The sequence below is a fragment of the Centropristis striata genome, chromosome 20 (assembly GCF_030273125.1).
Source record: "Centropristis striata isolate RG_2023a ecotype Rhode Island chromosome 20, C.striata_1.0, whole genome shotgun sequence".
Taxonomy (NCBI): domain Eukaryota; kingdom Metazoa; phylum Chordata; class Actinopteri; order Perciformes; family Serranidae; genus Centropristis; species Centropristis striata.
The window spans coordinates 22768542-22790451 of NC_081536.1; the positions used below are offsets into that span (position 1 = coordinate 22768542).

At 38.4% G+C, this 21910-nt stretch overlaps 1 protein-coding gene across 1 annotated transcript in view; it reads right to left on the minus strand.

Annotated features, from left to right (window-relative positions):
- The window catches only part of LOC131993476 (contactin-associated protein-like 4), an 84706-nt gene that overhangs the window by 39298 nt on the left and 23498 nt on the right, over positions 1-21910 (minus strand). Inside the window, exons 2-5 of the mRNA XM_059359409.1 lie at positions 21025-21135; positions 13867-14060; positions 9644-9791; positions 6618-6821 (exon numbers count right to left, since the gene is read on the minus strand). Of these exons, the coding sequence (XP_059215392.1) occupies positions 6618-6821; positions 9644-9791; positions 13867-14060; positions 21025-21135 (657 nt within the window). The remainder of the gene's footprint in view (positions 1-6617; positions 6822-9643; positions 9792-13866; positions 14061-21024; positions 21136-21910) is intronic.

A 21910-nucleotide genomic window follows, 5' to 3' on the forward strand; every position in this document is an offset into this window, starting at 1 on the left:
CTAAGATTTAATGCGAAATTTAATATTTTTTGACCACTCAAGAATTGATAAAAATGGTTAAAATTCCTCCAAAATATCAAATTGATACACCAAGACCTTGAAAAGTCCATGCTGTGATCTGCTTTCAAAAACTTGACATTTTTTTGATTTTCTGCAAGAATTGCATTTTTCAGACGGTGATTACTATTGTTCTGTAAACTACTTAGGAAACACCCTTATTGTTTATAAATCTAGGGAAGCCATACATTCCCTGAATGTATTTAGGTCTCTAGTTTTTGGTTGTTAAGTTTCATGAGGTTGTGATTATCCCAGAGGTCACAGCAGCTCATTTTAAACAGTGAGGTTAAGTTTTGAAAAAAACAAAAACTCACTACAATGAAATACTACTATGAGGACTAACGTCATCATACATGAATACAATTGGGAATCATTGAATCCAAAAGAGTCTCAGCTTTCCAGGCAAATCCAATTTATGTAATTTCAAGTTACTTAAGGGACCCCAGCATTCAGAAATTCCCAAATACAATAGGTGGAAATAACTGCATGTTATTTATCCCAAACTGCATTAAAATAACGTGTACATGTCTGTAAAGGGGAAAGCAAATAAATGCTTTTCATCCAGATATCATGAAGACAGAGTTCAAGGGACCCTTTGGAAATGGCCATGCCAAGACTGAGACAGCCTCTGAAAGACAAAAAGTCAGCCAGAAGGCACCGGAGCTCCAGCGAGTCTCAAAGGGTTAAAGAAGCCCAGCCAAAAAAGAAATAAAGAGAGAAAAAATGATTGCTCAATCGATATTCCACTGCTGTTCTGCCTTCTCTGAGTCTTTTTAAGGTGCATTAAAAAACAAGAGTAAAGTTAAAACTTTCTGTTATTGGACATGGCTTGTCAAATTGTCAACAAAAAAACTGTCTCTGTGCTGCCAGAGCAGACACTGTAATCGTTTCTTTCCTTTCATTTTTTTTTTTTCATTTTCATGACTGTGGCTGTCCTCAAAATCAGTCGACACAATCAGCAATTTCAACAACAAAGCAATACCTCCAGAAAGGAATTCTGAAACAGAAGCCATTTACAAAACACTTGGACTTGTTTGAGACAGGTGACAAACCGCAGGACCCTATGAGCCTCACAGGCCATGCGGCTAATCAGATTGTCATCGTCTCTGTGTTACTGGAACGAGTCAGCTGTGGGCTATAATACTCAGCACAGCTGCTTCTCTCTGACATGAGTGCGCTGCTTCCTGGATAAAGGCTAAGCTCTTTATTTACAAACCTGTAGGACTGAACACAGCTGAGACACCCTCCTATAAATCACTGTGGATAGAGCACAACAACACACAATAAGTCAATACTGCAGTATTGAACGCGACACACAGCCCACCAGCTCAGCTGAGGTGACAAACTGCCTCCAGAGTGAGTCATCATCTGCGTCCACTGAGCATCTGATTTTCAGTAACTGTATACAGGGACAACAACTGTATGACAGGAATCATTGAAAAGGAACACACTCGAGTCATTGTTTCAGGACTTGTATTTTGTATTTTCTACTAGAACATTAATGTTGAAAAAACAAATCAGTTTTTCTGATTATACATGTCTTGACCCCATCTCCAGAAAAAGTCAAGTCTGCATTTCTAGGTCTTCTGAATCTGCGCTCGGCGTCTCTGCATCATCATTGCAGCCGGGTAATGACTGTAACGTCACTGTAGCGCCACTTTCTATTTTATGCAGTGGAGGAAAAAGTATTCAGAACCCTTACTTAAGTAAAAGTGCTAATACCACACTGTGAAATTACTCCACCTCAAGTAAAAGTCCTGAATTCAATGGCCCCACTCAGATTGTTTTATATATTCTAAATATATCATTGGATTATTATTATTGATGCATGTATGTTAGCAGCATTTTAACCACTTAAATACTGTTATGTGGTTTAATTTTTATAAATGTCTAATCACTTTAAATGTATCATGTTTTTCTGGTAAATTCTGACCCGAAATGTAACTTAAGCTGTCGGCTAAACGTAGTGAAGTAAAAAGTATAAAATTACATGATATGGAAAAACTCAAGTAAAGTATCTCAAATTTTTTACACAAGTATAGTACTTGTAGTAAATGTACATGTATCCCTCCACTGATTTAATGACATCACAACTGTAGAGAAGTCCCGACGACACATTTAATAGCAGAGTTTCTCAATGAAATGAGCATTGTGACACTTTCACAGTATTTATAAAGTATGTAAAGCTGCATTATCACAAAAAAAAACATGAAGATCTCACTTTTTACAATATGAAGCCTTTTTTTTAGGTAATATTTGATTATGTAAAAGTATATGAGTCCTAGAAAAGCTCTCAGTGCTTTTAATAATGTACAACATTCTCGATTTTATATTGAGAATAATCAGCCCAGACGAGTCTTTCTCACATATCTCTGCCTTCAGTCTTCCCTTCAGTCCACTTTAACATGATGGAGGCTCCAACAGAAACTGAACCTCCAGCTCAAGCAGTTTTAATACGACCACAAATCAATCTTCTCCATTTCAACAGCTTCTACCTGAAACTCTGAGCTTCACAGGCAGCTCCTGTCAGCTCCTCTGGGAAGAATTTGAGCCTTTTTCTAACCACATGGATAAAATCAACAGATCACTGACCTGCTATGTTCTCTCTTCTCTTTCTGCCATTTCCATGTGTCTCATATGTGCACATACACAACATGAGCAGTACTCTGTGCTTTTTTGCAAATAAATTTGCAAATTGAGGGCAGATTAGTTTAAATTGAGCTTAAACTGAGTATTGCATATGCATGAAATGCAAGCAAGCGTTTCAGCCAACCGCAGTACAAGGACCTCATACTGTATGTGTGCATAATTTACATCTGGCTGTTTTTTTACTTGCATTGGAACAAAAGTTCAGCCAGAGGCCACAAGGCCAGGGAATATTGATCATGATATATTTACTCTCCCAAAATACTGATCTTAATTATGAGCCGGTAAGCTGCAGAACTATTCGCTGACATTTTGAGCAATGTGTAGCAGCGGGGATATGAGTAGCTTTTTAGAGAGGGCGCGTGTATTTTAATAAGCCAGTGTATTTATTCAAATCGTTTGGATGGCTCCGTGCAAACAGAGTGGAACTAAGTGTCTTCTGTTAAGTGCTGCTGAAGGCTGCTCGGGCAACACGAGGGAACAAAACTCTTATAATGGGATATTACGGCGGGGGCCAGACCTGCACACACTGATGAGGGTTTAATGCAGGTAAATGTGCAAATGAGTTAATTATGTGTGTTTTTAAAGTTTTAAATGGGTGCACAATGGCCTCAGATTAGAGAGACTGGTATTGCATTTTTTAGTTCGATAGAGTAAAGTACTGAATCTGCCCATTGGGTCCTGCACTGTGTCTGACCTTTCCCAAACAATGAACATGTCAGAGTGTATGTAAGAAGGGAGGAACAGCCAAAAAAGACATGTTTCAATTATGTGTGCATGTTGAAAATAAAGTTTCCTTTCTTTTCTTTACCTGTTCAATTTTGATTTTTTTTTCACATCAAGATAGATTCATGATATCCGTGACAGGTGGGAAAAAAAACTCTTGATCGTGGCAGCCTGTGGGTAATGTTCAAAAAGCACTTTCTTCAAAGCATGGCAGTTTCTCTCAGTGCCTGACAAACATGTATTTGTCAGCATTTTTAAATTAATTAAAACTTCATCATAGTTGATTGTTTCATGGCTATGGAGCAAACTTCTCTCAGACAGCTTGATGCTGAACACCGATCAGATATTGAAGACGTACCAAACTTGGCACTTACAATCCCCCAAATCCATCAGTGTGCAAAAAACAAGTTACAGACTGAAAAAAAAGCACATGCAGCAACTAAATCTGCTTCGAGGCAAAATTCTAATCGTAAATAGCTGCTTCTGACAACAGCTCAGCGACCAGGGACACACATTTTTGTGTAGCAGAAAGAGATAATTGACCTTGTTGTCACTCATCTTTCATAACCCTAAGAAATTAGTAATGTCAAGTTTTAGCTTCAGTTTATAAAACAAAAACCCCAGAGAAAACATGCTTAAGATGCTAATTTTCACCTCACTCTATTTTGTATAATTTTTCACTCTATTTTCTTTTGTGCACCTGGGGGTGTATTTAATGATTAGGTTATTAGTGATGAATAAGTGGTTACTAGTTTGTGCTGCCCATCAGCTACTTCAGAGGTAATTGAAGCAGCTTGTAAAATAAATGGTTGTTATAACGATTTATAAGTTATTGAGAACCAACCGTTTTGCACGTTTCATGTGATTGAATGTGCATTATCAGCAATAATCAGCCTCATAGGAACAGCCTATGAAGTTAATTCATTATAGGTGCGAAGGAGGAAGTGAGGATACTTTGCATGGCAGCTGGATTCTCAGGGAAATCACAAGATCATGCAAGATCACAGATCCATCTTGCCAGGCAAGAAATGCATCTGAGTTTCACAAAGGTCAACACATTTTGTTGCTAATATAAATCTTTAAATATACCAGGTAAACAAACTAACAAAGTAACAAAGTAAATAAGCACACCCATCAGCACTTGCTTACTTGAAAATGTGACATTTATAAGATTGAAGATGTAAGCTTTCACTCGGCATTATTCTGCTGTGGCAGAAAGCTACACACAGCCAGGCAGTAGAATTTGTGTTAGCACAGATGAGAATGCATCTGACATTTACACAATATAAAAAGCTCATGGAAACATCGAACATAAAATGTGCATGTCACGCATTATGTATTATTAATTCCCATTCAAAGAAATACGAATGCATACTTTGATGTTACAGAACATGATCCACTGCAATTCAAAGCAGATGCACAAAGCTACAGAGAAAAATGGGATTATTTTTAGATGACAAATGCCCAAAGAGAAGAAGGGAAGGAGGTGAGCGAACAATGCAAAGAAAGAAACACAATGGAAGGTAAATAACCCAATGTGAAGGCAGAACATTAGAAGAAAAGCGAGCAGAGAACTGCAATGACACACACGCAGCGATTAATTACATGTGCAGAACAATAAAAGCAGAAAAGACAGAAGAAGAAAGTGAGATCAGAGGGCAAAGAGGTGAGAGAAATGTTACCAGAGCAACCTCATCACTTCCCACAAGAACCAGCACCGTGTGGGCTCAGTGGACAGAGACAGGGAGTGACATAAGTGAGTGATAATAACTTTTCCCTACAAGTTCTTTTCACACAAGATACAGAGCCTGTCCTTCAGTACACTTCAGACAATAAAGAGAATATACAGTTTAGTTCATTGAAATGCATCAATCAGTTTCACAAAATGTAGCAGCTGGAGGCTAAGACATTTAATTATGCATATTAAAATGAAAAAACTGATGAAGGAGTCTGCAAGGAGGACAATTTCTTATAAAATATGACTGTATGTGGCGTTAAGCAGATGAACTTAGTGCAGCTGATTGTAGAAGCAGCATAAGCCACGAGCTCAGCAGTTTAGTTGCAGAGATAAAGAATAGTAAAGCCAAGTGACACATAAATCGAACGGGTGTGAGTGGAAACATTTGTCTCACGCTTGTCTGAATAGTAAGTTTTCCACCACTTCGTAAATCAACAGCATGAAAAAATATACAACCAAAGAAGATGAGCTCAGCGACTAAAAAAGGCACTCCAACAATTTAGTGTTGCACAAACATTGAGACATCCATATTTTAGTATCTAGTACGGGCCAAACTCTAAAAGCATTGTATCATATATTTATCACACCTTTGTGATAAGAGCTCTCTGTCTGAAGCCCATTCCAGGGTATATATATTTTTTCAGACTTTGGAAGGAGCAGAAGCCATTTTCTGACATTCTACAAAGATTTCCCTGCTATTTTGTGACATTTTAAAAATATTTCTGACAATATTTCTTTGAAGAAGAAGTTCTTTACGAATATTTTTCAGGCATTTTTCCATAGATTTTAAATTTTAAAAATCTTTCTTTTTTCAAAAAAATTAAACTGATATTTTGGATTTCCTCTTCAGGCATTTTACAAATATTTGTTGAGCAATTTTTGCACACATTTTACTAATACTTTTTGGGAAACAAAATGAGTCATTACACGCATATTTTTTAAAATATTTTTCAAACAAGTTCATTGACTGAGTAGCACCGCTCATGAATTTCATGTGTAAAATCAGTGATTTACCCTTTTAATTCAAAGCAACCACCATGATATTGTCCACCAATAAATCTGTGGGAGTGCAATAAATCAAAAAAGGTTTGGCCACCTCATAAACTACTGATATCTCTAAGCACACAACCACTGACTAGTAATCAGAGCAGAGTGGTTAATGATATGCATGATCGCACAAGCAGTAAATGCCTGGTTTAGTGCTATAATCCCTCACATCTCAGTGGAGACTAATCCTTTAAATAGTCAGTCAGTGGGAGTTGTGGCTCCTAAAACAACAGTTACAAAGATGTTTGCACTAGCTGGAAAGTTTTCTTCAAAGAAGAACACACATTACATGATCTTAGCTTGTTAAATGAAAAAAAGCAGCACCACACTACAGGTTTGATTTAAAATTCAGACGACTTTAAGCAATCATGACATCGTGCTTTTGAGGATTTCAGAGCTGTACCTTTTCGGAGGAGCAAGAGAAGCTTTCCGTTCTCTAACTCAAGGATGAGGCTGTGCTGGCTCTGTCCCTCTGCATGCAGCAGTATCCCAGAGTTCCTCAGGGTTTTAAATGTCAGAGAGATGCTCGCCCTGGTCATCTGCCTCGGCCTGGGACTCAGCCTGTAGAGGAGGCTGCTGCGGCCGTCGAGGCTCACCACGTCAGAGTCTGAAAAACAAAACAAACACACGTTACTCAGAGGACTTTAAACAACAGATATTTGCAACAACAAAAAAACACATGAATTTTCAAAAGAACAGATTAGTAAAAATTAGAGCTGACTTTTGGGACTATGGGAAATATCTGAATTTTGAGAAAGTGCATCACTAAAGAGATTGAGACTCTTAAGTCACATTTTAGTTGTAAGTAAAACACATTTAAAAATGTGTCCTATAACAACAGCAACAATATATATGTACAATATCACTCTTTGGCAGAATTTTACCCCAGATATACAGACCGGACCCCCAAACAACCGGGTTGTCTGTGCAAGCAGATTACACAACTAGGGATGGGAATAATAATCAATGATCGATTAATGGTCATTAAGAGTTTGGTCAATCACATGGAATTTTTCATTGATCTATGTATTTTGGAATTTTATCTTTGACTGTGTATCACTTCAGTCACCCTTTCAAAATATCTTTTATTTTGCCCATGTATGCATGTTTTTATGCATACTGGAGTATGTATACTGGAGTATGCATAAAAACATAGCCGTTAATCGATTAATCAATCATTAACATTATAGATAATGGAGTTGGCAGGTTACTTTCAAACTCCCATCCCTATTGCTTGTCCTGCATCATCTATGTTATTTTTCACATCTGTTTAGTTTACAATATGTTACATTTTGGATTTATTCTTGTTTCTGCCTATATACATGAACTAAAAACACATTTTTGTATTAGAAAGTAGGTCAAGTGAGTGATAAAACATGCACCAAATGTAGACTATTTCCAGGGAAGCTAATAGTTTGGCTGATATCTGAATATGAGGAGCTGATTATAGACCATGGAACATTTTTCATGTCACTCAAAAGAAAATGATACACTACATTGCCTATCATGGCACTGAGTGTTGCTGGGCTACAAATCTCCCGCCTACAGTGTCGCTACCGAAGCATCAAATTAGAAATGTCAGCTGAGATGCATCAATTTCTGCATCCGATGAAGGTTTTACTGCTGACAGTGACGTTGGAAACGCAAACCTCAAATTATTCAAAAGTTTTTTCTCTTCCTCTACCTACCTCTTGGATGAAACAAGGAAGTGTTGCCAGCATCCTCAGAATCTAATTATAATTTCCTTTTTTTCTAGCTGAGAGCAACCATTAAATCAAACCAAAGCAATGGATCAAAACACACATGCTTTCTTTACCGAACACAGGTAATTCTTTCTTGTGTCCACATTATTTCATGCATTAAGTTGTTGTAGTCCCTCATGTTGTAATTTAACAATGTCATATCATATTTGTTGTCAAAATTTCTGGTTTTACCCGTGCAGTGGGTGGATTTGTCTTTTTTCATCGCCTTTGTCCACAGATTTGTACCGGGTATTTTTTTTAAATATAATTGCATTGATGGATTTGCATGACAAGTGTGTAGAAATCCTGTTTGGGGCCAAAGAAGAACTGATTAACTTTTCACACTGGCTTGACTTCTCACAGACAAATTACTTCTTACAGCTGCCTTCATGTAACATAATGGAACTTTTTTCTGTGAAACATCAGACCCAGGAAAAGGCCTTTTATAACTGTCATGACCACAGCTGCTGTGTCCTTTCCTGCCTCCTCTGACCTCACTGCTTCTCTTCGCATGCTGTTTTTGCTTTTCATGCCCATTCTTTACTTGTCACTCCTGTGGCTCTTTTCTAATCAAGTCTGATCTGATTTTGCTGTTTCCATAGAGGTGACAGAGTTATATATTGCAGTGGAGAAAAAAAGGCCACAGTTCGTAAAATGTGACAGGAGCAAAAAATCGCCCTGAAACCGCTTGAGGTCATAATGGCTGCTGAAAAACAAATGTGGCTGATTTCTAGTGGTGGGAGTAACCACGACATTACTTTTGTGTGCAATTTAGTCTATTACCTTCTGATATTCAGGAATGGCGTTACAATTACTTTAATTTCAATAGATTTTTTACTCCTTAGCCCACGTGGGTTGTGGCACAAGTAAAACCAAATACATTGTCAAGTCTACATGGTGGCTGAAAAATGGAAATACAGACATTATTTTTCTTCTTCAAGATAAATATGAATATGAGAATATATAATATAATATAATATAATATAATATAATATAATATAATATAATATAATATAATATAATATAATATAATATAATATAATATATTACAAAACTAGTCCCTAAAGATGCTAACGCTGACCAAGAAGGAGCTGCTGCCACTACTCCATCTTTAACCTGTGCCTATCTGCTCCACTGTATGTAAGCCGGGAAGACAAAAACAGACTGATGGCCAGGTATGTATGCAACTACTGAAAAGTTTAAAACTATTCCAATACTTACTTTTATCATATTGATAATGTTATGCATGTAGATATAATTTGACAGTCTTGTCCCACACTCTGTCAAAAGAGTGTGGGAGAAAAAGAGAAAAAACTGTCAAAGCAACCTAATATGTGTGAATAGCGGAACTGAAGTAACAACATAATGCAAAATGAGTTTCCCTAGTAATTAATTACTTTAACATGCAGTAATTAGAAAGTAATTAAATTAATATTTGACAGAAGTAACAAGTAATTGTAATGAATTACTTATTGTTAGTGACTTGCCCAACAATGATTTACTGATTTATTGATTTCTCTTTTTCTGAAATGCTGCTTGTTTGACTTTATAAAAAAATAAAATCTTAAAAATGGGCAGAATTTGAAGAGAATGTTATTTCTCAAGGTGTCAGTGTTGAATCAGGTGTTCACTCTACTGTCATCTTTTCAATTGATGTAAGAAGAGGATAAAAAAGCCCCAAACTGACTGTAAGGACATCCATAAGTCTCCAGTCTGAGTCCAATCCGGCCATTTGGGTTCCAGTCCAGGGGGATCAGGCGGACGTAGCGGGCGATCACAGGATGCTGGAGCTTGTGCTGGACCACACTGTCTGCATTAGTGTTACCTGGAAAAGTCTGAAAAACAACAACAACAACAACAAAAACAACAACAGCAGATGACTTTCAGGCCTCTCCATCCATTCATCTGTCCATCTTTTCACACCACAAAGATAACTGTGAAGTTTCTCCCTCTTGATCTTTACTGTAGTCATTTGTAATAAGTGAATGCGCTTTCATCTTTTTATTGAAGCTGAAGTGCAACCCCCAAGGCTTCTGTAAGAAGTGATACATTTGATTTTCCTCTTAATGAAGGGAATATTGTGGAGATAGAGCCAGGTTCCTGGTGAATGGCTTCTCAATCAGGTAGAAAATTAGATTTGTGAAGCACTTGTTGTAGTTTTATATGTTTTAGACGCTTTGGTAAACACTCGGTCCGTGGAGAATAACATTTATTAACCTCTGCGATCCAAGCAGCCTACTCTTTCTGGATTCGTTTCAACCTTTCAAGCTTAAAGTTGATTTTAAGCCTTTTTATCAACTTTTCTTATAAACATTTCCTCCATTTTAGTCCTTTTTTTCTCAGGCAAGCCTAGGTCTTTTCACAGTAAAATAGTTATGTGAGTAAACCACCTTGTTTGATTGTGCTCCAGTCTGAATCTTTATATCGTTTTGTCTGCTCCTTCTAAATTACCTCCGCTTCTGATTTTTGTCTTGATTTTCTTTTCCCATGGCCCTTTGTCATTTCAGTGTTTCACTTAAACTAAAGTCTGTGTATTGGCTCCGGTCTCATTGTTGCTTTTTTAATTTAAATGCAAATACTGTACACTAAACCTAAAATTAAACTGCAGAATTTCAGCACTGTTAAGTAAAAAGGGGCTTCAGTCATGGCTTAGTGAGTGATGCGGTATTTCAAAAATGAACACAGCTGAATGTTGTTGAAAGATAACTTCATTCCTACTAGCTCCAGGGTGATGGTCTGTATCTGATCCTGACCTCTGACCTCTATATGTAGGTGGGCAAGATCAGAGAATATCTATACAGAATTAATACTAAGATGTTCGAATCGTAAACTAAGAGCAAAGTTAAAGTAACATGGGACTTTCATTTTTGTAACAATACCTTTATAGAAACAGTCAGTATGGAACCTGTTTAAAAACTCCTTGCAATAACATATAAAAATTGATTTCTTAAGAGCAGCAATACTTTTATTGTATTGCATAAATAGTGTCAGTACTCAAACATATGTGCACATTTGCACCACTATGTGTTGTTGTGAAATTTGCATCTGAAATGTTGACTTATCTGAGTAAATTCTCATCATCTGACCCTTAAACCATATGTCTGTGTTTCACTGATTTCACAGCCTCCAAGAGCTGAGCCTGACAGAAAACAGAGACCTAACCTCCACAAATGACCATTTCCTGCTGAGGAGGCCGGAGAGAACAGCAGCTCATTTAGTCGAGGCATTGGCTTTCGAAATATGATCCAAGTAGGGGTAGAAAATCCTCCAAAAGGAGACTTTGATTGCAGAAAGAAAAAAGGGAAAGTAAAACGGAGGGTGCCGTTTTGAGGGGAAAGTCTGAGAGCAAAGAAAGGAGAAAGGAGCAAATTTCCCACAAAAAGCTCTGATAAAATACATTTTGATGATGTCAGAAAGTCACAAATGGCGGAAAGTCTTCATTAACTTGTACAGAAATGGAGAAAAAAATCATTTTAAAGCCAACTGAACGTCACTCACCCTATAATAGACAAACTTAGATGCGTTATTGATGGATTTTAACCTTCAAACTTCAGCTGAACTTGCTAAATGAAGCTCTCGTGAAAGTTCACTCAAGAGACTCTTTGCATGCTTAAGCCTGCATCGTCTGGAAAGTTAAAACAAAGTCAGATGAACTGACCTTGCAAGGGGCTCCAAAGGAGTATTTGCAGCTGTATTGACTCTTTGAACTGAGAACATGTTAATGGAAAGCACACTTAGAACCCATATTTGCATTTCAGGATAACAGTCATTAACAGAATCAGCATCCTCACCTGTTCTACAGGGAAATCTATGTTGTACTTCAAATCCCTTTACCTCCGTTAACACTTAAGGATGCTATATTCCCTGATCACAAGGGTATATACCCCCAACACCATCTGCTCCTTCACACCTTTGCAGTGGATGTAAAGTGAGAAAGAGGAGCGAAGATGAGAGAGAAGGGAGAAAATTAGACAACGAGAGAGCATTACTCAGCCTCACAAACTCCTCTGAGCTTAAAGGAAGGAGAGGTCCTGCAAGAATTGTGACTGATGAAGCAGCTCTGCAGTCGACTGTTCCCCGAAAGCAACAATAAACTAGGCTGACTAATATGTAGAGCTTTAGAGGGACTTCTGAGACATGCTGTGGATTTATCCTGATTTATGCTGAGTGTGAAATCAACAAGCTTTTAAGCCGTGAGAATCCCTTTTCTGTTCTCTCTGTGAAGTGAGTCTTAGCCTGACATTAGTTTTACCCTCGCGGTGAGAGTCTTACCTATCATCAACTTTAAATTGAAGCTGTTCATCTCAGCATCACTGTAATAGGGAGACTTTTCTGTCTATGCAAGGAGCTTGGAGGTAATGCTTGACAGCCTCTACCTACTAAAGTGTAATGTGGTTAACACAGTTAGTGAGTGAGAGCCTGGAGGTGAACATTTAAAAAAGGAATTGCACAACTACATGAGAAGTCAATGCCTTTAGATTTGGGAAATTTGAATAAATTGGAGGGTTGTCCTTGAGATATATTTTGTTTGTGTGACATTCTGCACAGCGGCAGAGCTTTTTCAATTAATTGTGTTGCTCTAGCGACTGCTGTGCCCTCGATATCTTCATAGTTCACAGTGAAAACACTAATGATGGCTGGTTTTTAACAGTAGACTCTTGGAAAGGTGGTATTCAGCGCTGGTTTGGTTTTCATGCTGTTTGTTCTCTGCAGAAGGAGCTGCGTTTTCTGCAGGAAGAATCTTAAGGTCTGTTAATGAAGCAGTCACTGCCTTATAATATCATATCATTTCATATGCATGAATTCTATAGAATATACTTTCTTTTTGATGTTTTTTGTATTTTTTATAACTGTGTGTTATAGGCATCACGTCCTTCAACCCATTCAACCCCAAACTGAATTTGTTTCTACACTCTAGCCACGTCCTCATGCCTTCATGTAACATTTGCAGTTTTAACATTGTAAAACCGTCGAAGGGTGAGTTACATTTATGCACCAAAATGACTTGGTTTATATGCAACACACACAGTGTTCAAATCCCGTGTCTGTTTGACCCATACATCCAAGCAGATCTCCTACCTTTGCAGACCTTTTCACTCTTTATACTACATGGCCTCACTTCCTGTTTTGCTCCTGTCACAATTATTACATCCACTAGAGGTTGCTGCCAAACAATAAACTTAAATATCAAATCAAACAAAATGACTTCATACGAGGGGGAATTCAGTTGTATGAAATATGAGTCATAATGAGCTATATGTAATGTTTTTTGGGGAGGACAGTCTTGTTATGGCAGAATATTGTCCTCATTGTTATTGTCCTGTCTTTTGTTCAGTCAGACTCATATTATCAGTATGCTAATGTTGACTATTTTTTAAAATAAAAAATCTGGTATATCTGTAAAACCATCAGAGGAGAGTTATCCTTGAGGCTTATTTATTGTTCAAATGTGTTGTTCATTTGAAGAGATTATGAATGCTGTTTCCGAAGCTTTTTCACCTACGCTTGAGTCCAACAAACACATTGTTTGAGGATGTTAAACATCAGCACAAAACATCAATTTTCAGCAAATTGCATGCAAAATTATCTGTCTGAATCTACAAAGGAACATTTTTTTTGTAATAGCAGCATCTATTTTGTGAATTCTTTTGGACAGGTGTTTTTTAGATTATTAAAATGTCTAAATTTGGATTCAGGGTATTGTGCATGTTGGCACACTGTCATAGCTTGAATGCTCTTGAATACAACAGAGCCATTGTTATTGTTATTACCAACACCTGTGCTTTTCCTTTTGTGACATGTCAAAATGTTTGTAGTGGAAAGACTCTTTAGTTGCAGAACCACTTTTCTCCCTAATTGGACAACTCTACCTTTAAAACTGTCGGTATAGCTTTAATATAACACACTCACCCCTATACTGTCTTCCTGTCGATACTGTTTCCAGTTGTGTCCCGTGTCGCTGAACATCAGTTGGTAGGCCGTCAGCCAATCAGAGCTGCCATAGCGGCCTTGTGTGGCAACAGCAGTGATTTGCGTCCGCTCACCCAGGTCGACCTCCAACCACTGATATCCGTCTGAACTCACAGGAGACCAGCCTCCAGCTCCTGCAAGAGGACATAAACATCATCCAAAGAGAGAAGGGCTCACTTTTATTTCTTCAATACTTGAGAAAAAACAGAATGAACAAACACTGATAAAAGCATTAATTGTAGCACACTTTCCCCAAGAAAGTAAGTTAAGAGTGCTGGAAAATCAAAGAGGAAAAAAATTAATTAAGACACATCAACAAAGACGCAGCTCTGTGGAAAAATCTAGGCAGCTGGATCCTTTAAATACTATCACTTCATTAACAAGAAAGAAGTAAATCCATACATTTTTTTCTTAAAAGAAGACAAATCGTACAAAATGTATTTCAGACACAAACTTTCCCATAGTTTAAAAGCTCTGAGCACAAATGCTTTATCAGCTTAGTTCTTTGATGTTTAATTTGGAACAGTCAAAAGAGTTTAATCTTTAGCTTAAGGACTGTTCTGTGCATAATATAAGCTGCAGCCAAGGCGTTTATGGTCAACAGTCTTTATACATTATTAAAGTTCACAGCAGACCTTCATAAAATGTGAGAAGCAAGGCAGAGGACCATAAGATGAAGACACATTAAATTATTTAACCCGAAGGTGTGTGTTTGTGCTGAGTCATACCAAAGTGGCATTTTGCTCGCAGGAACCTATATGGATGACTTTACTGCACACATGAGTTAAAACTTCTACTTGATGCAATGCGTCATCAGGTGATTAGTATTCTTCATCCAGTCCTTCACCCGACCTCTTTTACTCCAGCGATATCTTAGGGGTCATTTGTTGTTTCTACTTGAACACGAACTCATCTGATGCTCCAGGTAGTTCATTAAACTGAATAATGTGAGAGACTTTTCATAGGAAATTGTTTGCAAAAAGGGCAGGCACCTGACAGGGGATTGGATGAACCATCTATCAACATCTTTTCGGTCAAGGAAAGCCTTCAGTGCCTTGGTTTACTCTTCTTTAAATAAAGAAATCACCTTCAGTTCAAATATAATGAATGCTATTGCAGCATTGGCCACATAATTATGGATCCCACTGCATTTCTGAACAAGATCCACCCTGCGACGCTATGATTGGTCAGAGCCCTGCTTCACATCCTTCTGGCTTAATATCCTTCTGGCTTGTGTATGTTCTGTTTGTACTAACTGTTAAATGCTGCAACATGTACCTTTTTATGCTGCCTTCTTGGTCAGGTCTCTCTTGAAAAAAAAAAATTTAATCTCAATAATCTCTTGACCTGGTTAAATAAAGGATATATATTAACGTTAATGTTAAAAAGAGTATGGAGGTTAGTTTTCTAAATAGGGTGCTTAGCTAAGGTTGGAAGTCACGGGGCTAGAAAACCCAGGAGGTTCAACGGCGTATGGCAGAAACACTTGTGTTTTGTTCAATTTAGTGTGGATAGGTGGGAAAATGGTAAAGGTTGTTGATTGGTTGGTTAGTTAGGAAAACTAACGTCTAACAGGTGACATTAACTTTAGGGTTAGGGTTAACTTATCATTACGCAAGGTCTCATGTAAGTTTACTTGCGTTGAGTAAACAACTTCTTACGAATACTACCGTTGCATTTTTGTTAACTTCTTCCAAATGTGACAAGAACCCCCAATGCAGCGACACGACACAGTAATGCAGAACGTAATGCACCGCGCTAAGCAATATTAGCGTTGCAGGGCGTGACTTGTTTGTAGCTGCAGTGGGATCAATAATAACGTGCATCTACCTCTTTAGTGGCTGCAATTGTTGTTTTGCCCGAGGAGTCGCCCCTCTTCCCCCACCCCCATTCAAAATTTGGAGCCTGACAAAATGTATTGTAAATGTAAATGTATGATACAGCAATTCTTGTGTGGTCTCATGATATCGCAAGAATCCAGTTTTTGTGCAAGTGAAAACCCCAAACGTCTTATTCCTCATCCCTGGATCTTACCCCGATGATCACCATGAGGTTTGTCATTCTTTCTCCCATTTCCATGCGGTTCAAAATGGAGAGCGCCTTAAGCAAAGCAGCCAAGAGGGATATTTTAAACTAACCCAAAAAAGTCTTAACCCTACAGTCTAAATAGTCTTGTGAAGCCAAATGAAAATGATCAAATGTCCTAATCTTCCCAAATATACCTCACAAAGATAAGAGTTCAGGAAAAAGATCGCAGTAAAACATTTCTGGAACATTACATGACCAATAAGTCGTAAAAGGTCATATTTTTTCACTGATATTAGAGGAGCTGAGCTGTGATTTAACTTTTATCAAAACTTTTCTCCATATTTTAAAAAGATGACTGCTCACTTGTGGGTGACTTTGAAGACAGATCCCCAATTAATAATGACAACCGCAGACTGTATCAGTGTCTTCCTTTGTAACAGATTGTAGAAACATATTCATATCTGTAGCAAAGTTCTGAAAAAAAAAAAAAAAAAAGGGAGAGAGAAAAAATAGAAGAAGAACTTTTGAGTCTGGACTCGCAGCCAGTTGAGCCACTTGATATCAGCAGAGTTAGAGGTTGTACAAAAGCCTTCAGGGAAAAATTAAAGGGAAATGATTTTGTGCTTGCTTTGAATCTGAACTTTCCTCCAAGAAGCAGATTATAGGAATCAGTCCCAAAATTGAATGTGGAATCACTTGATCGACTCCACAATTCCAGGTTATAACTCTGTTTTTCTTTTTGTACTAACTTTCACGCAGGCAAGTTTTTCATTTGTTAATTTTTTAAAGCTAATGTCTCATACTCACTAGAGGAGTCACTTCCCCTCCTAAGGCAGATATTGTACTTTAGTTCCCAACTTGGATGACTTACTTCTGCACTGCAAGAGATGACTATATCTATATCAAAGTTGTACCCAAGTATCTTTCTGCCCAGAATGAATGTGATGAAATGCCTTAAAATTTTGAACAGATAGAAACTGGTAGTTCAGATAGACTGCAACAGAGTTCACCGGCTTCACCTCGAGCAACTGATAGCTAACAAAAGGTCCCTTTGGCCATCAATAATGCACTGTTATACTGACAGACAGACAGATGGACAGACAGAAAGAGAGACAGACTGAGTCAAATGGAGCTGGATTTCCTGCATATACTCTAACACTCATAAAACTCTGTGATAGAAAGAGTTTCACTAAGAGCTTTGAAAATATTTCACATTAAGAAAGGGTTTTCTATTTAACTTTTTCTACTTCTGCAAGACGTAGCTTATTACAACTCATATTGATGTTTGCTGTCAGGCAGCCCTCTAGTGCTATCATTACCGGAGCAATGTAAGGTAGAATAACGTAACTAGGTCACATTCTACATCATGTTGCAAGGCCCAAAATTACTTTTATTTACCAAAAACATAATGTTTTTGATCGTTTTTGGTACCCATATTTTGTAAGATAACATGCCGCTGTGCATGTGTTTTCATACTCTTGTTTGAGCATACATTGCAAAACTAAACTCAACAGCATGTGGCTACTTAATTATTTGTGATTTGTGGTACTTTTCATCAGAGAGGGTTATGTTTTGCTTCAGTGCTCTCCATCGGTGTCTCATTTAATTCATTTCTCTCTGAAAAGCCTGCACATTTCACAGAGATAGTAGATTTAATGTTTTGAATGATGTTTGACCACTTATTAAATAACATAAAGCAGCGCTGGAGCACAGGCATTTTGATGAATGGCACTTTATTAAATTTAAAGGCACCATGATGACTATTTATATGCGACTACAGCATTTTTTAAATTATTCTGAAAGCACAAGGTTTTAGTTGAAAAATGAGGCAACCCTTCTGTCTTTCAGTACATTCACCGTCAGTGTCCCAAGGTTAGATCAGTTTCTTCCACACAGAAATGTTAAATCCAACACATAAGTAAAAAATAATAATTAAAAATGAAAAGGCTCTTGAGTTGTTCTGTAAAAAAGCTCATCATTTGTTTAAATAAATCTCTCATTACAGGAAAAAATAAATAAATTTTTAGAGGCTTTCAATCAGTCCTCAATGATTAATCAAGGATGTTAAGGAATTTGGGTAACAGTCACTTCACACTTACCTCTCATGGGTTAATCTGCAGGTTAACAGTGCAACAACACTACTGCAGAGTGTTTGGACGAAGCAGAAAGGCTATAACAGCGCTGTGTGTTTCCACCAAGAGTCTCTGCTCATTTTGCTGGTAAATTAACTCTGAATGAGGTGTCTCCTCTGAGAACGACTATTGAGGATGAGGAGCGTTAACAGCAGCTGGAGAAGACGAGAACAACCAGGGGGTTTTAATTTATTCAGTGATTTCTACAGAGAACAGCTGGGATTCTGGGATTAAAGCGGTTTCATCTTTACATCAATGCATTTTGTTAGCATGTTTTGTTGCGTTTAAAACTGAATTGGATTTATCGATCCAGTCTGATTGAGTTTTTTTAGATTCAGATTTCAGGCAGGGAATCAATACGGCATTGTTACCTGCAAGATGTTATCATTGACAAGGAATTATAAGAGCTAATGAGCTAAAGCAGCACCACTATGAAACACAAGAGATTGTATTTGGGAATACTGACAGCTCTTTGGTTGCTCTCAAAGCAAATTACATCTCAGAGAAGTTGGTGTAATTGCACTGGCTTAATAATCTATACATGCACATTTAATATATGCACATTACATATCTATCGGGAACTTTGCTTGCAAATGAGATGCATCTTTAAGATGTGTACACAGCAGCATGTATGAACGAGTCAGTGCTGTTTTTCTACCTGGTTATGATTAAATACACTTGCAGCTTATTAAATGTTTGTATTTATTTTCTAGCATGTTTAGTTTCCTTCTTTGTGTGCCAGATAAAAACCACATCTTCCCTGTTGAGTTTCTGTCTCGTTTCATTACTTACTAATCTCTTTGCTTCTCTCTTTTTACTTCCGTGCAGATAAACTAACTTATGTGTTGCCATTCAGAAGCATCTGATCTCCTTTAAGAAGCATCAGATCCTCATTAACGCAGATTAAACTGGGATCGGTAAACAGACCGAGCAGTTTGACTGAAGTGAAGGAACACAGCATGTGTGTTTGCTCACAGCTTTTTGCCATCAAACGCACCGAGGCAACAGCAACCTGCAGGCTGTGCTTCCCGCAGTCTCCCAGGTGGTGAAAATCATTCAGATCCTCTATTGTGGCGAAGACAAAGACATCATAGGGCTTCTGTGTGATTCTTGTCTCTGGTGCGGGTGCATATCAGGCAACTCTTCCTGCCTGAATACACCACGAAGAGGTGTGTTTTCTCAAAGCCCCTGTATCAGTACACACTTTTTTTGGTGACAGAAGCCAACCTTTTTGGAAAGGGTTTGATTTTCACCTGCAGGGTAATTACCTAAAAAACAGAGCAGAAAGCAAGCAATGACCACTGTACTGTTGGTGGCTTTATCAGTCTTTCTGCTCGTCCATGATTCACCCAGTGAGGTGTCAGTTTGTGTGAATCCAGCCGAGAGCTGTCTTTGATGATGTGCGCTGTTTGTTCTGCAGGGAAGTGAATCAGGAGGTGAGCAGCGCTGCAGCAACACATCAGAACAGAAACAGGGGGGGAGCTTCCTTTCACTGCTTATTTTATATGCACAACACTGGGGGTTAAAAAAATAAAAGAGTGAGAATAAAAAAGACAAGATTGCAGCGATAATTTATTGATGTTAAACTGCTAAATTTTATATGTGAATAGTGGGGAGTAAAGCTGAGGGGGAGATGAGATAGCTGAAAGATCACACTGTGGCTGAGCTGACATGTCAAAGGCCTGAGGGAAGGCCTGCTCTTATTAACAACACACAGTCCCTTCATGATCACTCAAATATTATAATGCCATGCTAATTGGTAATTTACGTTAATCTAAAAACCTTCTCTTCACTTCTCTTTAAACACAGCTGTGGTATGTTTTATGCACAGCCTTCACACTGCACTAGATAAAATATGGACAAGGTGAATCTTGAGTTAGGCCTCTCTACCACTACCTTACTGAGGTAATAAATAAATAAATAAATAAATAAGTCGGAGTCAAAGTCATTTTCCTAACGACTTCTTTTTGCAGCCAGTGGAGTAGCCCCCTGCTGGTCATTTGACAGAGTGCAGGTTTAACGCACTTAAGCATTTACTTCACTTTTTAGCCCCCGAGGTTGCTGCTTGATTACAATAAATACCATGTAACTAAAAGACACAGTTAAGCAGGCAGGAAGTGATGTATCTTTGTATGGCAGTTTATTTACATTCATTAATTCATTATCCTTCTCCGCTTATCCGCTCTCGGGTCGCGGGGGGCTGGAGCCTATCCCAGCTGTCATTGGGCGAGAGGCGAGGTACACCCTGGACAGGTCGCCAGTCTATTGCAAGGCTGATACATAGAGACAGACAGTCATGCTCTCATTCACACCTACAGGCAATTTAGAGTCACCAATTAAACCTAAGTGCATGTTTTTGGACTGTGGGAGGAAGCCGGAGTACCCGGTGAGAACCCACGCTGACACAGGGAGAACATGCAAACTCCACACAGAAGAGCTGCAGGCTGGAGTCAAACTGGGGACCCTCTTGATGTGGGGCAAGAGTGCTAACCATTAGACCACCATGTAGCCCAGTTTATTTACAGTGTAACTTAAAATAAAAATGTTGTTTTTCACAAAGGACATGTCAAATTCTTGTGCTTCCTTTACCCATGCTTCCGTCCCGAAACAGATCTTCTTTGCCTTTCTACTACATCACTTCACTTCCTCTTTCTCTAACTTCCACCCTTCCTTTCCTCCCATCATAATTAAAACGGCCAACAAACAACAAAGCGAACATGGATCACTGTAGTTCCTGGCTCACAGTCTCTTGGATGATCTATGAATAAGGTGCATTGCTCTTTGTGGGTATAACTATGAACAGTGAATGAGAACAGCCTGGGCCACACTGTGTCAGTAGATTTCACATTTTTAAAGAGACAGAACATAATGGAAAGAATCCCCCACTGTAGTGTAGTTGCCACCACAAAGATGGTTTGCAATAGTCACTGTCACTCACCTTCTCTCCGGTTCAGCTTAGCGAAGCCCGGCCCGTGGCTGCTCGACAACTGCGAGGAGCTTCTGAAGGACGATGGCAGAAGATTGGATACCAGCGGACTGTGACACACCTCTGTGGATCATAGAAGAGAGGGAACTCTTTAAAATCATGACACAATTCACAAGAGGCCTCTTACAGCTGACCCTTGTTGTTCCTCCTTGAACCGTCAGTTGTCTCATGCCAGATGAAAGTCTGAGATTTATCGAGCCCAATCCCCAATTATTAGGCCTTCTATCAGCCGTGTTTAAACTGCTCTTTGGCTTTAATGAGACCCTCCTGGATAAATAATGCATTGTGTCCTAACTGCCTGAGAGAGCAGACACATTAATTAGACAAACTGGTCAGAGGAGTGGATCAATGATGCCAGAGGAGGCTTTTCATACCATATAGTACACTCTGCCGGTTATAGACTTGACCTCACTTCAACCCTTGAACCCAACAGTACATTAACACATACAAAACATTCAGTTCTTTGTTTTGTTTGCATACAGTAATTTGTATTACATTTAGTCCTGGTAAAAACAATACAAGTGTATGTTGGCATATATATGGTCAGCTCATACTGCAGATAAATATGAGCTTAATGCTTGCTGTCGTTAATAAAATGATGACTTAAATTCTTCCAGCTGCTAACTGAAGTGACCCAGTGGAGCCTTGAGCTGAATCCCCTCCTCTGTTAATGGATGTTTCCTTTATCGCTGAGAGGAAAATATCTCAGAGAGCTGAGATATCTCCTGGGGAGATTATATTAATGAAGGATCTTGAGCTGTCTTTACTTTGTTTAGTTGAGATTTAATCAGACTTGGCCTCGCTGCTTTAATATTGGATTCCTGCCTGTTAAGGGAAC